At 34.4% G+C, this 20000-nt stretch overlaps 4 protein-coding genes across 4 annotated transcripts in view; all 4 read right to left on the bottom strand.

Annotated features, from left to right (window-relative positions):
• Window positions 1-1058: 1058 nt before the first annotated feature.
• On the bottom strand, window positions 1059-2163 carry HELRODRAFT_91135 (hypothetical protein; the record flags this gene model as incomplete). Its single annotated transcript, XM_009033660.1, has 4 exons — window positions 1059-1339; window positions 1466-1520; window positions 1692-1782; window positions 2048-2163. Coding segments are annotated over 4 exons (543 nt in total), but the record flags the coding sequence as incomplete, so codon positions are not given.
• A 1720-nt stretch (window positions 2164-3883) lies between these two features.
• Window positions 3884-4183, bottom strand: HELRODRAFT_91129 (hypothetical protein; the record flags this gene model as incomplete). Its single annotated transcript, XM_009033659.1, has 1 exon — window positions 3884-4183. A coding segment is annotated over one exon (300 nt), but the record flags the coding sequence as incomplete, so codon positions are not given.
• A 4955-nt stretch (window positions 4184-9138) lies between these two features.
• HELRODRAFT_136793 (hypothetical protein) lies at window positions 9139-10721 on the bottom strand (the record flags this gene model as incomplete). Its single annotated transcript, XM_009033658.1, has 3 exons — window positions 9139-9183; window positions 9743-9858; window positions 10580-10721. Coding segments are annotated over 3 exons (303 nt in total), but the record flags the coding sequence as incomplete, so codon positions are not given.
• Window positions 10722-12975: 2254 nt separating this feature from the next.
• Window positions 12976-20000, bottom strand: part of HELRODRAFT_182943 (hypothetical protein) — a gene marked incomplete at both ends in the record, with an annotated part of 9066 nt that continues 2041 nt past the window's right edge. The window contains 9 exons of the mRNA XM_009033657.1: window positions 12976-13009; window positions 13592-13665; window positions 13977-14092; window positions 14380-14445; window positions 14571-16123; window positions 16431-16570; window positions 16754-17576; window positions 17742-18680; window positions 19094-19221. Of these exons, the coding sequence (XP_009031905.1) occupies window positions 12976-13009; window positions 13592-13665; window positions 13977-14092; window positions 14380-14445; window positions 14571-16123; window positions 16431-16570; window positions 16754-17576; window positions 17742-18680; window positions 19094-19221 (3873 nt within the window). The remainder of the gene's footprint in view (window positions 13010-13591; window positions 13666-13976; window positions 14093-14379; window positions 14446-14570; window positions 16124-16430; window positions 16571-16753; window positions 17577-17741; window positions 18681-19093; window positions 19222-20000) is intronic.

Raw genomic sequence — 20000 nt, 5'->3', positions numbered from 1 at the left:
ATAATAATAATAATAACTTCATCAGTGAGTGAGTGAGTTCCATTCTTTTTTCCACAACTCTCTATAATATTTTTCAAATGGTACGAAGAAGAATCACATGTAATGCTTGCAAATAAGTAGGAATCGAATGGACGCGTCTCAAATGCAGCAGTAGCAGTAGTAGTAGTAGTAGTTGTAGCAGTAGTAGTAGTAGTAGTAGTAGAAGTAGTAGTAGTAGCAGCAGTAGTGGTAGTAGTAGTAGTAGTAGTAGTAGTAATAGTAGTAGCAGCAGCAGCAGCAGTAGTAGTAGCAGCAGACACCTTACTAAACCATTACAAAAACCATTTTTACCGTCGAATACAATTTTGCATCACAAACAACAGATAGTGCAAAACACACAAATGAGTTAAGAAAGATCACAAAATCGATGAAAACTCAGAGATCAATTGAAGGTTTTTTTTTATAGTAAAGTTCACTTTTAGCCTCAAGTTAATGTGAAATTTATTTCAAACGTCAACCTATTATCAATTAGTTAGTTTATTAATTAATTAATTAGTTAACTATTTAATTGACTAATTAATCGATTAATTAATATAAAAATCAAAAATACTGAACTGATATCAATAATAGTTGTGAAATTAATAATAATAATAATAACAATAATAATAATAATAATAATAACAACAACAACAACGATATGAATTTAAAAGTTTCAAATTTAGAAAATACAAAAAATACAAAACAGTCCCTATATCTTCATTGTCCCCATCATCATCACCACCACCGCCATCACAGCCATCATCATCATCACCACCATCATCATCATCACCATCAAAATCAAATAGTCTTTGATTTGATAGGCCCGTTCTGAGCGCTCTCCAATGAATTAGAACCTGACAACTTTTCTCGAAGATCATTGGCTGATGAAGATCGACACCTGAGTTGCGATTGGTTGAAGAGGTGGGCGGAGTTTAAGTCTCTCAGGAAGTTCTGACCAATGATGTCACTGGTTATTTCGGGTTCAAAGGTCATTTTCGGTGGTGGACTGAACGCAGCGGCGGTACCTGATGGTGATAATATCATACTGCCATCATCCTCACTACTAAAAACATGAATGAATGAAAGAATGAAATGAATGAATGAATGAGTGAATGAATGAATGAGTGAATGAATGAATGAGTGAATGAATGAATGAGTGAATGAATGAATGAATAACCTCTCCTCTGATAGAACAGTACGTAAGCCTTCTTGAAATCCAGCCCAGATGGAGCCCTCTCTAGAACCATCTCGTCATTGTAATGGTACCATTTGCCATTTAGAACGTTTTTTGCGTAGGAGGTGTAGTGGCCCGCGTTGGCCCCTGGAATATTTTTATAGGGGAGGGGTTTGTGGGTCTCAGTGCCGTTTGTGAGTGTGGGCTTTGTTGTTTTTATGATGTTGTTGGTGTTGTTGTTGAAAATAAACGAAAAACAAAAATAATGATAACCGCCTGTATGGCATATACAGCTTTGCAAATCGTACAACAGTTGAAGTTGTTGCAGCTGCTGCTGATGATTATGTTGCTGCTGGTGTGGTTGCTTCAGTGGCTTTCGCTCTTTAAGTTGTCTTTGTCGTAGTTGTTGTTTATCTCGCTGCCTATTTAGCCTCTTCTGTGGTTGCTGCTGTTGTTGTAGTTGCTGCTGTTGTGGTTGGCAGTCATTTTGTGAGGCTACGTTGCAGACGTGATGCGTGAGGTCAAGCCCTTCTATGGGGAAAGCAACCTCTGTGTCTATTTTTAGACTTGCCAGGTCTTTGTACACAAATCTATGAGTGCATGAGTTTGTATGTATGTATGTATGTATGTATGTATGTATGTATGTATGTATGTATGTATGTATGTATGTATGTATGTATGTATGTATGTATGTATGTTATGTATGTATGTATACAATACAATACAATATTTTTTTATTCGACCTCAAAGAAATGTATGTATGTATGTACGAATGTATGTATGTACGTATGTACGTATATATGTAGTAGCTGCAGCAACGACAGCAGCAGCAGCAGTAGTAGCAACCACACGAACCTCTTGAGATGAACAATCAGAGTATCGGGACACCTCCATATGAACATGGTCTGCTTGGCGCACTGGTTTCTGTGGCAACTCGGGCAAAACCAAGGATTATTTAAATCCAGGATCTCGCTAGGATAATAATAATCGTCATCATCACCATCATCGTCGTCATCGTCCCATCATCGTCATCATCATCACCATCTTTTCATCATCATCATCATCATCGTCGTCGTATCATCATCACCAAAACCTTCTGGAGAAAGCTTGGAAGCAGTCTTCAATAGTAGTGACGTCATTGCCTCGCTTGTAGGCCTGGACGCTGTCATCATCGTGTAAATCATTCAACATCATTATATCACTCATATTTACGTGATGATGATGGTGGTGATGTTGATGTTGTTGATGATGTTGTTGTTGTTGATATTGTTGTTGATGTTGTTGTTGTTGTCGTTGTTGTTGATGATGGTGATGTTGTTGATGTTGTTGTTGTTGATGATGGTGATGTTGTTGATGTTGATATTGTTGTTGATGACGATGTTGTTGTTGTTGATGATGACGATGATGATAATTATCGCCATCACTACCAGGATTAAGAGGACGATGATGATTGTGATTATTATTAGCATCGTAACTCATGTCGCCGCAGTTACGATCATCATCACCATCACCGACATCGTCATCATCATCATTACCGTCGTCATCATCATCATCATCATCATCATCACGATCTATAGCCGTAAATTCCACGCATATATTATCATTCGGCGTGAATACGATAACATCATTTGAAGATGATGATGATAAAGGTGATGATGATGATGGTGGTGATGATGGTGGCGGTTGTGATGATGACGATTGTGATGACGTGAACGATGACGTCACGGGGCAGCCGGTACAGGTTTTCCATACCGGACATCTAGAACAAGCAAGTACCCTGATGACGATTATGAAGATGATGACGTCAATATTAACAATAACAAAAACAATAATAATAATAATAATAATAATAATAATAATAATGAAAACGATGAGATAGCTTAAGAGAAATTTTTCATTATACAATTGACAACAACAACAAAACAACAACATCACCATCATTACCATATTTACAGATCATTCTTCTACATCATCATCATCATAACTATCGACCTCTCCTCATCACCATCATCACTATCTCACCTGAGAATTAGTGAGATAAATCTTAAAGTGAGAGAGCGTCGCTGGAGCAGTAGCGACAACGACGGCCGGCAAAATCAATCGAATACACCTGTAAAGAACGCCACGTTCGATACATTTGGGTATTTGTATTACGTCTGGAGGTATTCGGGCCAAATTCGGTATTATTCGTATCGGTATTTGCACGAAATTATTCGCCGACGGCGATGATGACGATAATAATGATAATCTTGGTGGTAATGATGATGATTGTTCTGGTGGTGATGATGATGTTTGCGCCAGTGGAAGTGATGATGATGATGATGATGATGATGATGATGATTTCAGTGATGACGGTGATGAGAGAGTGGACGGTGATGAAAATGACCATGGTGGTGACCTGGTGTTGTCAACATTTTGATTATTAGCCAGCGTTGCTGTCGTCATGGCTGGAGACGATGATGATGACGATGTTGTTGCTGCTGCTGGTACTGATGATAATGTTGATGTTGATAATGACGGAGCCGCTGGTGACACTGATAATGATGATGTTGTTATTGATGATGATGATGTTATTGATGATGATGATGATGTTGTTTGCAAAATTTCAAAATTGGAATCAGCCTGAAGTAGAGCTGATGGTACTTTAGTGGAAGTTGGCGAAATTCGCGGCGGTACTCCAACACTACTTGACGCTGCTTTATCGCTACTTAGGGCTAATGTTATTGTACTCTGCTGTACTTTTGCAGTAGTTAGCAACATCTTATAACTACTTAACGGTACTGTTTCGGTATTTAGCGGCACTGTTTCGGTACGTAGCGGTATTGTTTCAGTATTTAGCGGTACAGTTTCGGTATTTAGCGGTACAGTTTCGGTACTTAGAGGTACAGTTTTGGTACTTTGCGATACAGTTTCGGTACTTAGAGGTACAGTTTCGGTATTTAGCAATACGGTTTCGGTACTGCGGGGTACTTTCTCGGTATTTAGTAGCATCGTGGTTGGTGACTCCTGACAGGGTTGCTGCTTCTTATTCACGATTTTGATTCTGTACACAACAGGCAATGTAACCGCCCTGAATAATAATAATAATAATAATAATAAAATCATGAATATTAATGAGCCAGCTAATTAATTATTCATAAACCAAATGGCCAAACCCTCTAGGCCGATAGCTATCAAGGTCACCAAGGCCGATATAATCCGTAGCCATGTTTATGTTCATCCTACAGACCTACATAATAAATATTTCGCAATGAAATATTCTGATAATTATCATAATTACAAATGATAATTATTAGTTATAACTAGTAGTTATAATTATTAGTTATAATTATTTGTTATAATTATTAATTAAAATAACAATGGAATTACTTACGGGACATTTTGTAGAGAAGTTGGAATGCTTTGAAGACATCTGTGGTAGTGAAGAAAGAAAAATGAGTGGACGGATGAATGAATGAATGATTGAATGATTGATTGAATGAATGAATGAATGAATGAATGAATGAATGACCAAATAGATGAATGAATGACCAAATAGATGAATAAACGAGCAAACGAGTGAACAAATGAATGAAAGAACGAATGAAGGAATTTGAAAAAATCTAAACGAACACCTTAAAGAAAGAAATCCCAAAATAACATTAACGAAAAAACGAAAATAACAAGATAATAACAAACAAAAAAACAACAATAATAATAATGACATAATAATAATAACAACGACATAATATTAATAACAACAACGACATAATAATGACGTCATATCAAAAAACATAATTAATTACAAATATAAAAGGCAGGTAAACGTGAGGAAGAACACTCCAACTCTGCCTAACTTACAAACTGCAGACAGTCAGTGCAGATGGTAGCTCCACAGACTGGGTGTGTTTTCAGATCTCTGTCCATGATGTCCTCCAGACAGATGGCGCAGTTCCTCCAGCCGAAATCATTAGTGTTGTTGTTGCTGTAATTGTTGATATTGCTGCTATTGTTGTTATTGCTGTCCTTTTGTTGCTGTTGTTGTTGCTGTTGTTGTTGTTGAGATGATGATGATGATGATTGTTGAAATGACGACGATCGATGTTGTTGTTGTTGGGATAGCGGCGGTGATGATGATGATGATGATTGTTGGAATGGTGGTGGTGGTGATGATGATGATGAGGCTGAGGGTTGAGGTAGAGATAGTAATGATGGCGGTGATGATGATGATGATGACGGCGGTGATTGTAGTTGAAATGTTCCCACTGTTGTCATTGCGTGATCAGAACTAATTACATTAACATTGTAACTATTATCATCACCATTATTATTATTATTATTATTATTATTATTATTATTATTATTATTAACTCGAAGGCCAAGGTCGAACTTTTTCAACTGGAGGGCATATATCTGCCTCGTCTTATCGTCAATGAAGTTAACAGACATGCCATCATCCTAACATGGGAATGATGATGATGATGTTGAAACAACAACAATAATAATAATAATAATAATAATCTGAATGAATGAACGAATGAATGGAAGGACGAAAGAGCGAATGATGGGACGAGAAAAAAATATGAAAGAATTAAACAACTTCCAAACCAATATCTTAACAATGCAGTTAGAGTTAACTTCAGCTAGCAGAAAATCTTTCAACAGTTCATCATCAACTCTGTCATCATCATTATCATTAGTATAATTGCTATTATTATTGTTGTTGTTGATGTTGTTGTTGTTGTTGATGTTGTTGTTGTTGATGTTGTTGCTAGAAGCTTTAGTGGAAATAAACTTATCATAAACCATGCCATTGTTAAAATTGTTGATGAAAAAGCTGTCATTGTTGTTGATGTTGCTGTTGTTGTTGTTGTTGATGTTGTTGTTGCTGTTGTTGTTGATGTTGTTGTTGTTTCTCTTCAATGTGATAAATAACTGCTTTTTCAACTCCTTTACTGTTGAAGTTAGACCAACGGAAACCATGTAGCGAACCATATTTTGTTGTTGTTGTTGTTGCTGCTGTTGTTGTTGTTGTTGTTGCTGCTGACCAAACGTTACATTTGCAGGTACAACGACAACTTAGAAAAAAAAGAAGGAATCAACTTAATTAACCTAACTTATCAGCAAGTTTACAAACCAATCAAATTGGTCAGCCGACAAATCAACCAACCAACCAACCAACTACTCAACCACTCAACAAAATTAAATGAATGAATGAATGAATGATTGAATGAATGAATGAATGAATGAATGAATGAATGAATGAATCAATCAATCAATCAATGAATGAATGAATGAATGAATGAATGAAAGAATCAATCAATGAATCAATAAATGAATCAATCAATGAATCAACCAACTAATCAACCCAACCAGCCCACCAGTTTGTTTAAACACCCACACACACACACGCACGCACACACACACACACACACACGCACACACGCACACACAGACAGACACTAACGAAACTGTTTCTGCAGGGCGCCAGGAATGGGCAAGGAAAGGTACATGAAGGGTTCAAAGGTCGTCGAGGTGTGACCACATTCTGAACATAGTACCTTAGGAAACAAGAAGGATGATAATGGTGATGGTGGTGTTGATAACGATGTCGTTTCAACTTCAACAAAGACAACAACAACAATAACATCACTATTGTAACCACCCCCAACAACAACAACATCATCATCATCCTTATCACAACCACCCTCAACAACAACATCATCATCATCATAATCACTCCCAACAACAACAACAACAACAACAAACGACTCACAGCGCTCTTGAACTGTCCTTGGAAGGTATCGACAACAACACTCCTGTTCCTCAACAAATAATCATCCCACATGTCGTCTGCCTCTCGGCTGCAACACTTCCGGCTGAAAACCCCGCCATTTTGCTGCTGCTGCCGCTGTTCAGTTTCACTTTCGTTTTCATCGGCCGGCGATGATGATAATGATGACGACGACGACGATGAGGATGATGAGGATGGTGTATTTTTGCAGGGCGATAATGACGTTCTGCTGGCCTCGCGTTGGCTGTATGTACGAAGGAATCAAAGTTTGAAATCAATCAATCATTTCAAACGCAACGTCATCCAAGTCGTTACCAAAAAGCCAAAATATTTATAAGCCGAAAAAAACAAATTCTAATTAAAGAAGATAAAATAAAAAAAGACTAAACACCAATTATCATCATCATCATCATCATTGGCATCGTCATCATCGTAGTTGTTGACATCATCGTCATCATCATCATCATCAAGACATTTAGGATCGTTTTCAGTATCGGGTCTCTTGATGCCGCTATTGATGTTTAGGTGCTGATTAAAGACGTTAACATTTGGGCGGGATAGCTTGGGCGTGATGCTACTACGGCTGTTGTTGATGTTGTTGTTTATGATGCTACTAACATTATTATTGTTATTAATGTTAATATTATTATTGTTACTAAGCTTGTTATTTTTGTTGTTGTTGTTATTGTTATTATCGTCGTTAATCTTTATCCTCTTAATCTTAATTATCTCGTCAGAGTTAGCATCATCATCATCATCATCATCATCTTTTCCGTCATCATTATCATCATCACACTCCATCATCATCATCATTTTCGTCGCCGTCGTCCTATCTCCTCCTAATTTCCGGCTGGCCGAAGACGTTTCGGCTTTCCATAGATTCGTTTCTTTGATCTTCGGCAGAGAATTTTTATCACTCTCTAGTAGGGCCACTTTGTTTTGAAAAATTAATGATTCTTTGTCGTAAGAATTTAAACTGTTGAATATATTCACATCATCATGACCACCACCTATGGTAACATTATTATTACTATTGTTATTGTTATTTTTCAAGTTAGCCTGAGGTTCCATTTTGAAGTTGCTTTGACACTCTGGTTTTGAATTAGCTTGGTATTCAGAATTGAAATTAGTTTGATATGCTGTTTTGAGGTCAGCTGGATACTCGCTACAATCCATGCTACTACTGTCCATCCCTGAGAAATAATCACCAGGACCCTTTGGAACCATAGTGAGTAGAACATCATCCAGGTCTGAATACTTTGAAAGAAAATTAAAAAAAAATTCTTTATGGAAAGTAAATTATTAATAATAAACTATAAATAGTAATAAATATATTGTTAATAAATATATTGTTAATAAACAAACCAATGAATAAATAAAAACTATGGAAAGCCAAGTGGCAGGCGGTCAAACATAGAACTAACTAACGCCGACCTACCATCAGCAAAGAATTACGATCGGTGTTTAGAATCTTGTGAAACTTCTCGCTGTCCGTTGATATTTGTTGCGTTTCGTTCTCATTAACTACGGCCACGTTGGTGTTTAGAGTTTTGGAGTCCTTCATGTATATGTCTTCAATGCTGGGCTGATGGTGTTGTTGCTGTTGTTGTTTCGTTGCTGTTGTTGTTGTTGTTGATGATGTTTCACTGGTGTCAAGATCGCTGTTGTTGATAATTTTGTTGCTGTTTTCACGGTTGTTGTTGTAAATGTTGCTGATGATGTTGTTGTTGTTGCTGGTGGTGTTGTTGTTGAGCGGAAACTCGTAACAGATCCCGACACTGTTGCCATTCGAGTTTTTAAACCTCCTCAAAAAACTTTTACAATCTTTGTTTAAAAGCGAATCTTCATTTTCAGAATCGAAAGAGGTGGATGTTGCAGCAATCGATAGAGTGGGTAGGCATTGGTGATCATCACCTTCATCATCATCATCCTCATCATCATCACCAACAACAACAACATCATTACTATGAGCAACAACGGCAGCATCATTGTCACTCTTAACACCCAGAATCCTGCCGATTTGCAAGTCATTTCTATTGTAGCAGATCATATTAATGATGTTGCCACTGTCGGTGTTGCTGTGGGAAGAATTGTTGTTGATGTTGTTGTTGATGTTCTCGCTGAAGTTGTTGTTGAGTAGCAGAAATTCAACGTTATCGTTGTTGAGGTGCTCATGAAGGCTGTCCAATAGGAGAGCTAGAAACTCCTGGCAGTCATGCTACGGAGCCGAAGAGGCGAGGAAAAGTTGAAAATTTTCTTAATGATCAAACAGTTAGTGCTTGTTTGTGTAAGTGTACGCGTGTGTGTGTGTGTATATGTGTGTGTATATATATGTGTGTGTGTGCGTGCGTGTTCTCGTGCATGTGTGTGTTTGTGTGTGTGTTTTTGAGTATGTATGTGAATGTTTTAAATATTGTATTAGATATTGAATAATGTGGTTTTTTTTTTTTAAAGAATAACAATGTTTCAAGATATGAAGGACAGCGGGTAAAGGGCAACATAAGTTTTTAAGAAGAAACACGCATGGCACGACGGAGAAACTTAATCTTAAATACCAAATTTAACTTTAATCTAATGCGTGTCATTTTGAAATCATTCATTAATAAAGATACATCCACCCGATACTCAAAAGTATCGATTTTTTCATGTCTAAAATTTATTTGGCAATACCTACAATTAACAACCATGCAAACAAACATACAAACCAACGAATAGACAAACGAACGAACGAATGGATAAACAAACGAACGTACGAACGAACAAACACACCAACATACCTGTCTATAATCCCTAAACTGGGAATGATAACTGGAGATGGAAGACTTGAACCTGTACGGACGCAGAACTGAAAACTGGCCACTCCAACACCTTCTCACCAGATCTGCGAAGGCATCTAGTGGGAAAGAATGTAAAAAATATTTCTCATATTCACCTATTTGTTTCAATTTAAAAATTTCATTTGTTTATTATATATCACACAAAGAAATCAAATACAATACATTCAAATACACAATTAAATACACATAAACAAATGGGTACACATACACAAGCAATATGAACACATACAAAGCATATATACCCAAAAACACACAAACACACACACATACACACACACACACAAGCATAAATAGGCACTAAAAACACAAACATAGATCACTAACTAACCAACCAGTACATCTAGGATGGGCAACAACAACAACAAAACACACACATACATACACATTAATAAATGGGACATGACTAACTAATATAAAATGATTTTTTAATTTTTCTATAAATATCTATTTATATTTAAACAATACAATACATTTACAAACATACTAAAAAAACACACACACACACAAACACACAAACATAAATAAGCACTAACACACACACACATACATATAAAAAAAAACACACACAAACAAACAAACACACAAACATAAATAAGCGCTAACAAACACACACATACATACCCAAAAACATACAAACACACAAACAAACACACAAACATAAATAAGCACTAACACACACACACATACATGCCAAAAAAAACACACACACAAACAAACACACATAAAGACGAATGAACACACACGTACATACCCAAAAAACATAGATCACTAACTAACCGACAATGGTGTTTTTATTCTGCTCCAATCTTTTGAAGTCATGGAGGAAATATTGACAGATACCAGGATTACAAAACAAACATTGCAAACCGGCGTTCATGAAACAAGTGTTTGTCAAGTTTTTTAGGCCAACTGATCCAGGAACTATTTTTGTTGTATAAATGTGATTTAAATTTTTAAGATATTAGCTAATTAAGACAGTAAATAATCAAAACACAAATTATTTATTGAGATAATTAATAATAAAACATCATATTAATTATCATAATTTCAATTGATTACACCATTCATTAATTAGAAAAACATATCATTTATGCGATATTATTTATTTAATTATTTGGAGGTATTAGTAAGGCAAGATATTGCCCTTCGTTAGCTCTTTTCATTTTTTTATCTGCTCTCAGTTTTAGGTTAAAGTTAGATTAGTTCATTTACATACAACTTTAATTAAACCTTATTTCACTAATCCCCATCATTTTTCAGAGTTAGTTAGTAAGGAAGGGCAATAACATCCACAACAAAGTTGTATTAAAATGGGGAAAGCTTTTTAAAGTTTTAAAAATTAATTTTTCAAATTTTAAGACACAATTTCTTACGTAACATAATCATATCTATATATTATTTAATAAGTATTAGTTGTTAGTTAAATTAATTATATTTATTTTCAAATTTAAAATAAATATGAAAATATGAAAAATATTTAATAATTTTTATTTTTTAATAAATTAAAAAAATATTCTGTAGCTCAATTATAACTGATTAAAAAATGCATTTACCTAAAACTTGCTCGGTTTTCGATTTTTCGGGGTCCATTTTCGAAATTAGTAAAAACTATTTCTCCGGTGAAAAAAAACCGTTACTTTGATTCGGGAAATTTTAATTATTATTTTCACAAGGCGACAGAATAATGAGATTTGAGGTTAGTTTAATGTTTGTAATTCGAGTTTCAAATTTCAGCAAGTATGATATAGCTGCTTTTGTTCAGTGTTTAATATATGTATATATATATTAGATTTAGCAGAATATTTAATAGATAAATAAATGGATGAATAGATGGATGAATATAGAAAAATGAATATATATATAATATATATAAATATATATATACATATGCGTGTGTGTGTGTGTTTGTTTGTGTGTGTGTCTGTATGCGTAATGATTTTTGATGAATTAGATTAGATTTTGCAGAATATTTAATTTTTAACACAAAAAAATGATCAAAGTTAATTATTTTTATAAAATTTTATTCCAAATTTGCTTAATAAAACGTCATATTACGATGCTGATGATGATAGCGATGGTGATAATGATAATAAAATTAACAATAATGGTTACGAAGAAGATGCTGTAAATTATTGTAATGAAGAATGAATGGATTGATAGATAGATGGATGAACTTATGATCAGACAGACAGACAGACAGATAGATAGATAAATGGATGGATGGATATATAGATAGTTGAGTGGATAGATGGATGGTTAGATAAATGAATGAACAGACGGATTGATTGATGGATGGATGAGATGGATGGTTTTATTAATAGACATAAATAAATTTACTCTCAATAAAATGTCAATCAAAATTTAGAATCGAACTATAATAACGATAACTTAGTTTGAGAATTTACAATTATTTTTTTTATAAATTTAATCAAAATATTAAACAAAATCACAAATATAAACTTTTCGATCACATCAAAATTAGAAAAACCTCTCTAAAAATAAATTGCATTGTTCATAATATTAAAATATCACTATTTAATAACGGTAAAAATGTTATGGTTAGCAACTGTATTATTATTATTGTTGTTGTTGTTAGTTGTTGTTGTTGTTTATGGTATAATCATTGTTATTATATGTTAACAGGATCAGTTATTCTAAACAGTAAGAAAGAAAAATCAATCTTGAATTGAAAAATTCCAGATGACGTCACGTCGGTAATAACAAAGATAAAATAATAAGGATGATTGTAACAATAATAAGTTAAAAAATTGAGACAATGTTAATTTTCAACATCAGTATACAAATAAAAATAATAATTATTTTCTTGGTATGAAACCAATAAGATGTTATTCTTCTCTACTAAACAATAATTAAAATTTTGAAGTTATTGCAACCATTGGCAGTATTAATATAAATAATAATAATAATAATAGGAGTAGTAGTTGAATTATTATTATGGTTGTTATTATTGTTGTTTTTGTTAGCAAATCAAAAGGTTTGATCATCACTAAGTTAAAAAACGAACTAAATTTGTATTAATAAATAAAAATTGAAAAGTTAGAATCACAAAGTAGTAGTAGTAGCAGTATCAGCAGTAGTAGTAGTAGTAGTAGTTGTTGTAGTAGTAGTAGTAGTAGCAGCAGCAGTAGTAAAAAACTCTCTTCACTTTATTTTCAATTGATGCCGCATCGCTTGAACGTAGCACTCCTTCAGAAAAAATGCAATTTTATAACTTTTATCGAAAAAGTAACAAAATACAACCAACAGTAACAACAACAGCAACAACAACAACAACAGCAACAACAACAACAACAGCAACAACAACAACAGCAGCAGCAGCAACAACAACAACAACAGCAGCAGCAACAACAACAACAACAATACTAATAGTAATAATAATGACGAAATCTTACCTGGCAGGCGTTAGATACTGCCCTGAAAAGTTTGTGTGCGCTGGGCTCGCAGAAAAAAATATGACACCAATACCCATCTTTTGCTGACGATATGAAACCGCCAAATCTAGGAAAAAAATAATTTGAAATTCGACATAAATCCATGATATTATTATTATTATTGTTATTATTATTATTAATATTATTATTATTGTTATTATTATTATTATTATTATTATTATTATTATTATTATTATTATTATTATTGGTATGTTCGTAGGAATACCATCGATCGAGAGGAAAATTATTTAGGAAATGTAATAAAAATAATAACGAAAATAATAATAATTATTATTATAATAAAATCTTAATAATTTATTATAAATATTCATAATACTTTTGGTTCCTTATAGATACGCCGCTGTAAGAGACTGATTTTATTCTGCAGTAGTAAATGATGTCATCAGGGTTCTGCGAACGTTTATTATAATTAATTAATTAATTAATTAATAATAATATTATTATTATTATTATTACCATTAGTAGTAGTAGTAGTAGTAGTTGTAGTAGTAGTAGTAGTAGAAGTAGTAGTGGTAGTAGTAGTAGTAGTAGTAGTAGTAGTAGTAGTAGTAGTAGTAGTAGTAGTAGAAGTATAGTAGAAGTAGTAGTAAGAGTAGTAGTAGTAGTAGTAGTAGTAGCAGCAGTAATAGTAACACTAATAGCAATAATAATAATAATAATAATAATAGAATAAAAATAATAATAATAGACTTGGTATTTACATTATAGTTGACAGTGCAAATATATAGCGGGTTGATCTGAACTTGAACCTTCATCCATTTGGTCGTCTGCACGTCTGATATCAAAATCTCGGACGACTTTCTAATGACATCACTCCCTTATATTAAAAATAATTATAACTAATTATAATTATAATTATTATTATGTTATTATGAATATTATTGCGCGCGAAACCTCGCTTTACAGACACCTTGCCAGTGTATGTGATATAAGATAATCATTGATGCCTAATACGTAAGTTCGTTACGGCTGGGCCTGGCGACTTAATCATTGATGATTTAATTGTTAAATTATGAAATTATTTATTATGAAATCATTTATTATGAAATTATTTATTATGAAATTATTATTTTGCATAATTTTATTTTTGTAATTGTTGTTAACCCGTGGCTTGGTCGACTTTGACGAGACCCAAGTAGAAACAGTCGACCTCACAAGAAAGCTCGTGTTCTAATATTATTTATTTATTTGATCAATTTATTATATTATATTATATTATTATTATTATAATTAGTAATAAATATTTATTATGATCCAAAAATTATGGTGAAAATAATAACTAGCCAATCACAAACCTGACATCACGCTAGATCCAGCAATCTTCGGCGAGATAGGTCCTCTGGTTTGAATATCCCCAGCAGGTAAACTATTTTTCGACCAATCAACGTCCAGTATTCTAGGACTCTTCATCTGATTGGGCGATCGATTTCTGGCAGAGCTCGTTAGTTCGTGGGTTTTAACCCTTAAAATGTTTATATCTCTAGGGACTGCAGGGTTTGAAAAATCTCTTCTATGAGCTCCGTTCGCTAGCTCACGCTCATTGGCTGGCCTAAAATAAGGATGTGCTGATTGTTTGTTCGGCGAATGGGAATGGTGTCTTATTTCAGCGTCTGAATCTTGGGAAATCGTTATTGTAGATTTGTGTTGGGTGATGTTATATTCCGGGTTCTTTTTAAGAGGTGGTTCTTTGCTCGTGAGCGAAATTTGTTGGCTGTACCTGAAATTTCTTTGTTGTTGCTGCTGCTGTTGTTGTTGTTGCTGTTGATGTTGATGTTGCTGTTGATGTTTTTGTTGTTGTTGTTGATGATGATGTTGTCGGGGTGTTAATGGTTGTTGCTGTTGTTGTTGATGCCTCTGGTCTTGGTAATAACCAAAATGTTGTTGCTGTTGTTTTTGTTGTTGAATTCTAGACTGTTGCTGAAGTTTTTGAGGATGTCTCAGTTGTGGTTGCAGTTGTGGTTGCAAGTCCAAACTATTGCGATAATTTCGTTGTTTCTGTTGGAGTCTGTCTTCATTAGTTGCAGCAGCAGTTGCAGTTGCATTCTTTCGCGACGGTTCTCTAACAACTAAGAGAGATTCATTTTTATTGGTTTTTATCGACGGCCTTCTGCTGGGATCCACATCCAATTTGTAATTATTATTATAATTATAATTATTATTATTATTATTGTTGTTGTTGTTATTTCTAGCACTTAAGCTAACATCCTGTCTAAATTTTACCTGTTCACCGCCAATACCGATGTTATTATTATTATTATTGTTTGCTCGGTTATTATTATTACTATTATTATTGAAACTATTACTATTACCACCGCGTTCATTGCTGGGTATCGTGACAGCTATGCTTGGCATGCCATTGTTAAAATCTCTATCCTGACTTTTGTAAACAACTGCTTTTGATTTGTTAATATTATTATTATTCTTATTATTATTAACGTTATCATTATCAGCACCGAAATTACGATCATCATCGTCGTCGTCGTCGAAGTCATCTGTTCTAGGTGAGTTTTTTTCCCCACCAGCTGTGATGCTGACATTGACGTACCTGCCGTCCTTGCTCATGATTCTATTATTATTATTATTATTGCTGTTATTATTTGTATTATTGTTATTATTATTATTATTATTGGTAGTAGTAGTAGTAGTAGTAGTGGTGGTGGTGGTGGTATCGTTATCAAGACGGCCAATGACATCATCATCGTCACCACGGTTGCTGATACTCTGGTTGACACTGTTGACGGCCAGGCTGAGAGCCGATGTTACTTTCGAGGAAGGTAGGGCAGTTAGATACACCCAACATGAGTAACTATCGCCTATTGGTTCCTCGATTACGTAAGCGAACACGTGACTGTGTGGTGGGTTGTGATTGGTTGGGTTGGATGATGGTGGCGATGCAATAATGACGATGATTTGATTATGATAATGGTGATAATGTAATGATGGTGGTGATGCTATCCTTAATTCATTCATTCATCTACCTATCCATATATCTTTCATCCGTCTTTAACTCATTTATCTAATCATTAAATTATTCTTCCATTCATAAATCATTTAGTTATTCAACCAACCAAGCCGAACAAAATTATCATATCATTAATAATCATTATCATTAATATTATACAAAACACCAAAAACACTAAAAACACCGAACTAACTTCAATTTATTTCCACTTCCGGTTTTCCACATTTTTATTTTTTCAAGTGAGTGCGTTTTAACGATTGTGTTCGTATCCGTCTTGACCAGATTCAAGTCCCAACTCAAAATTTGCATCAGCATTTGAAAGCCTCCGGAGCTCTTGGGATTATTATTATTAGCATTATTTTATTATTATTATTATTATTATTATTGTTTTTATTGTTTATTATTATTTATTTATCATCGTCGTCGTCATCATCACCACATTCCTCATCGTCATCAGTAGCATGAAAGTAAAAAAAATTTATCGAAATAAAAAATTAAAGATTAATATGTCTAAACCGAATTTTTTTTATTCTTCTTGTTTTCCTTAATCTGTCCTTTAAAATTCTCGATGCACTTACCAATCTGCACATCCCTATTTCTGGGGGCCAGGTCGGATTGAGTTAGTGGCACGGAACCGAGAAGCCTCACCTCGAATTCGTGATAGAACTGGGATCGATTTAATTTACTAGTCGATCTTAACGGCGGCTGTTTTTGCTGCTGTTGCTGCTGCTGCTGTTGCTGCTGCTGCTGTTGCTGCTGCTGCTGTTGCTGCTGCTGCTGCTGTTGGTTGAAAGTGTCGACACCGACAAACTCGATACTATTCGACCGTTGCGGGTTCGACTTACCGAAGTCCATCAATCTTTGAAGTTGTTGTAGCTGGTACTGCTTGCGTTGTTTATTGGCTTTGTCAGGTTTCGTATACAACAAGCCGGTGTTTTTTACATTGCTTTGTTGTAGTTGTTGTAGTTGTTGTGGCTGTTGTAGCTGCTGTGGTTGTTGTGGCTGCTGTGGCTGTTGGGGTTGTTGTGGCTGTTGTGGTTGTTGGGGTTGTTGTTTTTGTTGCGAGATTTTGACCTCAGCTAAGTCCGGTTTTTTCGCTATTAGTGACGGCGATTGGTCATCATCACCGTCGTCACTTTTTCTCAAACATATCGTTTCTCGGTCGGAATAATCCCGAGAAATATTTTCATTATGTAGCGCAGAATTATTTTCATTCTTAAAATTTTGCGGTGCCAAATTTTTCTCAACTTGTAACATTTTTTTAACTTCCTGTCTGTACTCGTAAAAATCGTCGACAGGTTTGCCAGCTGGTGCCGTTCCCTCACTGCTAGGGGCCACCCTAAATATTAATTTTATTTAATTTTGGGGTCATTTTAAATATTTAAATATTTATTTCTTTATTTATTTATTTATCTATCACTAATTTGATATCTTAATTTTTAAATTTGTTTTTTCAAATTGAAATTTCAAAAGGTTAAAAGAAGCCATTAATTCTATCACATACCTTCGATTTTCATCAAATTTTCTCGCGTTTTTGGATCTCCCGTTGGCAACACGATCATCGTCACCAAAACCACGGTCGTCATCGTCATCATCATTATCAGCACCAACATTGCCATCATTACCAGCACCTCTTCTGATATCTCTTGAATTGTAGTATTCGTCATCATCATCGTTCTTAATTTTATTTATTTTGTTGTTGTTGTTGTTGTTGATGTTGTTGTTGTTGCTAATGTTGTTGTTGTAATTATTGTCAAAATCATTGTCGATATTTATAACCGACATTTTAGCGGCATTTATTCGTCTCGGTATTTCGTTATCCGAGTAACCGTGTTCATCCCTATTTCTGATCTTATACCCATCTCTGTTTTTATGCACATTCCTGTCTTCGTAATGACCGGAAGTGAATACGGCTTCGTCTTCCGTTTGAACGACGAGCTGTGATTGGCTGGTTGCCCTTTGTTTTTGCTTCTGTGCTCGTTTCCATTGCAAAAAATTTTGATAATCATCGTCGTCGTCGTCGTCGTCTTCAATAGTGATGGTGGTGTTGTTGTTGATGATGTTCTTGTTTACACTCTTGTTTAGGCGTTTGTTTACGTGTTTGTTGTTGTTGTTGATGTAGTAGTCATATGTTTCGTTGTCTTTGCTGAAGATGGCCAGCTTTCTGTCCGACAACTCAACAGATGCGTTCTGAGATGAACGTTTTTTGTTTGCCACATAGTAATTATTATTATTATAGTTATTATTATTATATTTGTCGCTATAGTAACGACGAACGTCATCATCACCATCATCACGATCATCATTTTCGCTATAATGATATGATGACGAGCTGGCCTTCCATCTTGGGCCTTTCACGACTGCGTAATTCATTCTGACGTCATCAGCGTTCTCCATTCTCATTGGTTGGCGGTTGTCTCTCACTCCACCTACTGATTGGTTCCTGATGAGTTGATTGGTTGAAAGATTTTTGGTGGTAATATTTGATTTGAGTAGTTGAAGAGTCTCTGCCTATGATTTTATGCGGTTATTTAGTTGGAGTTTAAATAGTTTTGTAGAAATATTTGATTGGCTGGGAATTTTTTCTGGCGACATTTGATCGGAAAAGTTTTTTAAAGTCGTGTTTGATTGGTTTGAAAGTGTTCATCTTGTTTATGATTGGTGGAGAGTTTATTTAAATTTGGTTGGCGAAAATTGATTTATATTCAATGAATATTCAATTATTCAAAGTTTCGTGAAAATGACACGATGTTGATGATGATAATAATAACAATAATAATAATATTAATAAAATATATCATTATTAAAAGATAATCATATTAATAAATAATTGTATTGAAAAAAATGTTAGCAAACTTGTAATAGAGATACTCTCTATAATCGCGACTATTACCATAACCACCACCACCATCATCATCATCATGGTCATAAATCATCATTATCAAGACCACGTTGTTGTTGATGTTGTTGTTGTTGATGACGATCTGTGGCGTTTTTGTTGATTTGTTGATTATGATGTTGTTGATATAAATAATAATAATAATTATTATTATTTTTATTATTATTATTATTATTATTGCAGTAGAAATTATAGCGGTATATTTGCTTTAATGTTAATCTAACTGTTCATCTTCCACCTTATTATCATCATCATCCTCATCTTCATCATCATTATCGTCATTCCAATTATCATCATTACCACCATCATCATCATCACCATCATCATCATCACCACCACTAACCTTAATCAAAAATTAAAATTCAACAGAATAGTATCAAATGGTAGATAAGAATGGTGAACATTTTTCAAGACGAAATAGCCATATGCGTGTGTGTGTGTATATATATATATATATATATATATATATATGTGTGTGTGTGTGTGTGTGTGTGTGTGTGTGTGTGTGTGTGTGTGTGTGTGTGTGTGTGTGAATCAGGAAGGATATAAATGGATAAATGAATGAATGAATGAATGAATGAATAAATGAATGAACAAATGAGAAAATGAATGGATGAATGAACGAACGAACGAATGAATGAATTAATAAATGAATAAATGCATAAACGAGTGACAAATTTTTAACATGAGCGTTTCATATAAGTAAGATACAGCGCGAGAAAAATAGCAGACGACTGGGAGGGAGAGAGAGGGAGAGGGAGAGAGAGGGAGTGAAAAATGAGATAGAAAAAGGAAGAGAGTGAAAAAAGGAAAGGTGTATGTCACAAAGAAAGAGAGAGACAGAGAGAGGGAGATGGAGAGAGA

The sequence above is a fragment of the Helobdella robusta genome (genome assembly GCF_000326865.2).
Source record: "Helobdella robusta unplaced genomic scaffold HELROscaffold_95, whole genome shotgun sequence".
Classification (NCBI taxonomy): domain Eukaryota; kingdom Metazoa; phylum Annelida; class Clitellata; order Rhynchobdellida; family Glossiphoniidae; genus Helobdella; species Helobdella robusta.
The sequence above is the reverse complement of the archived record's forward strand: the minus strand, read 5'-3'. Positions and strand labels throughout refer to the sequence as shown.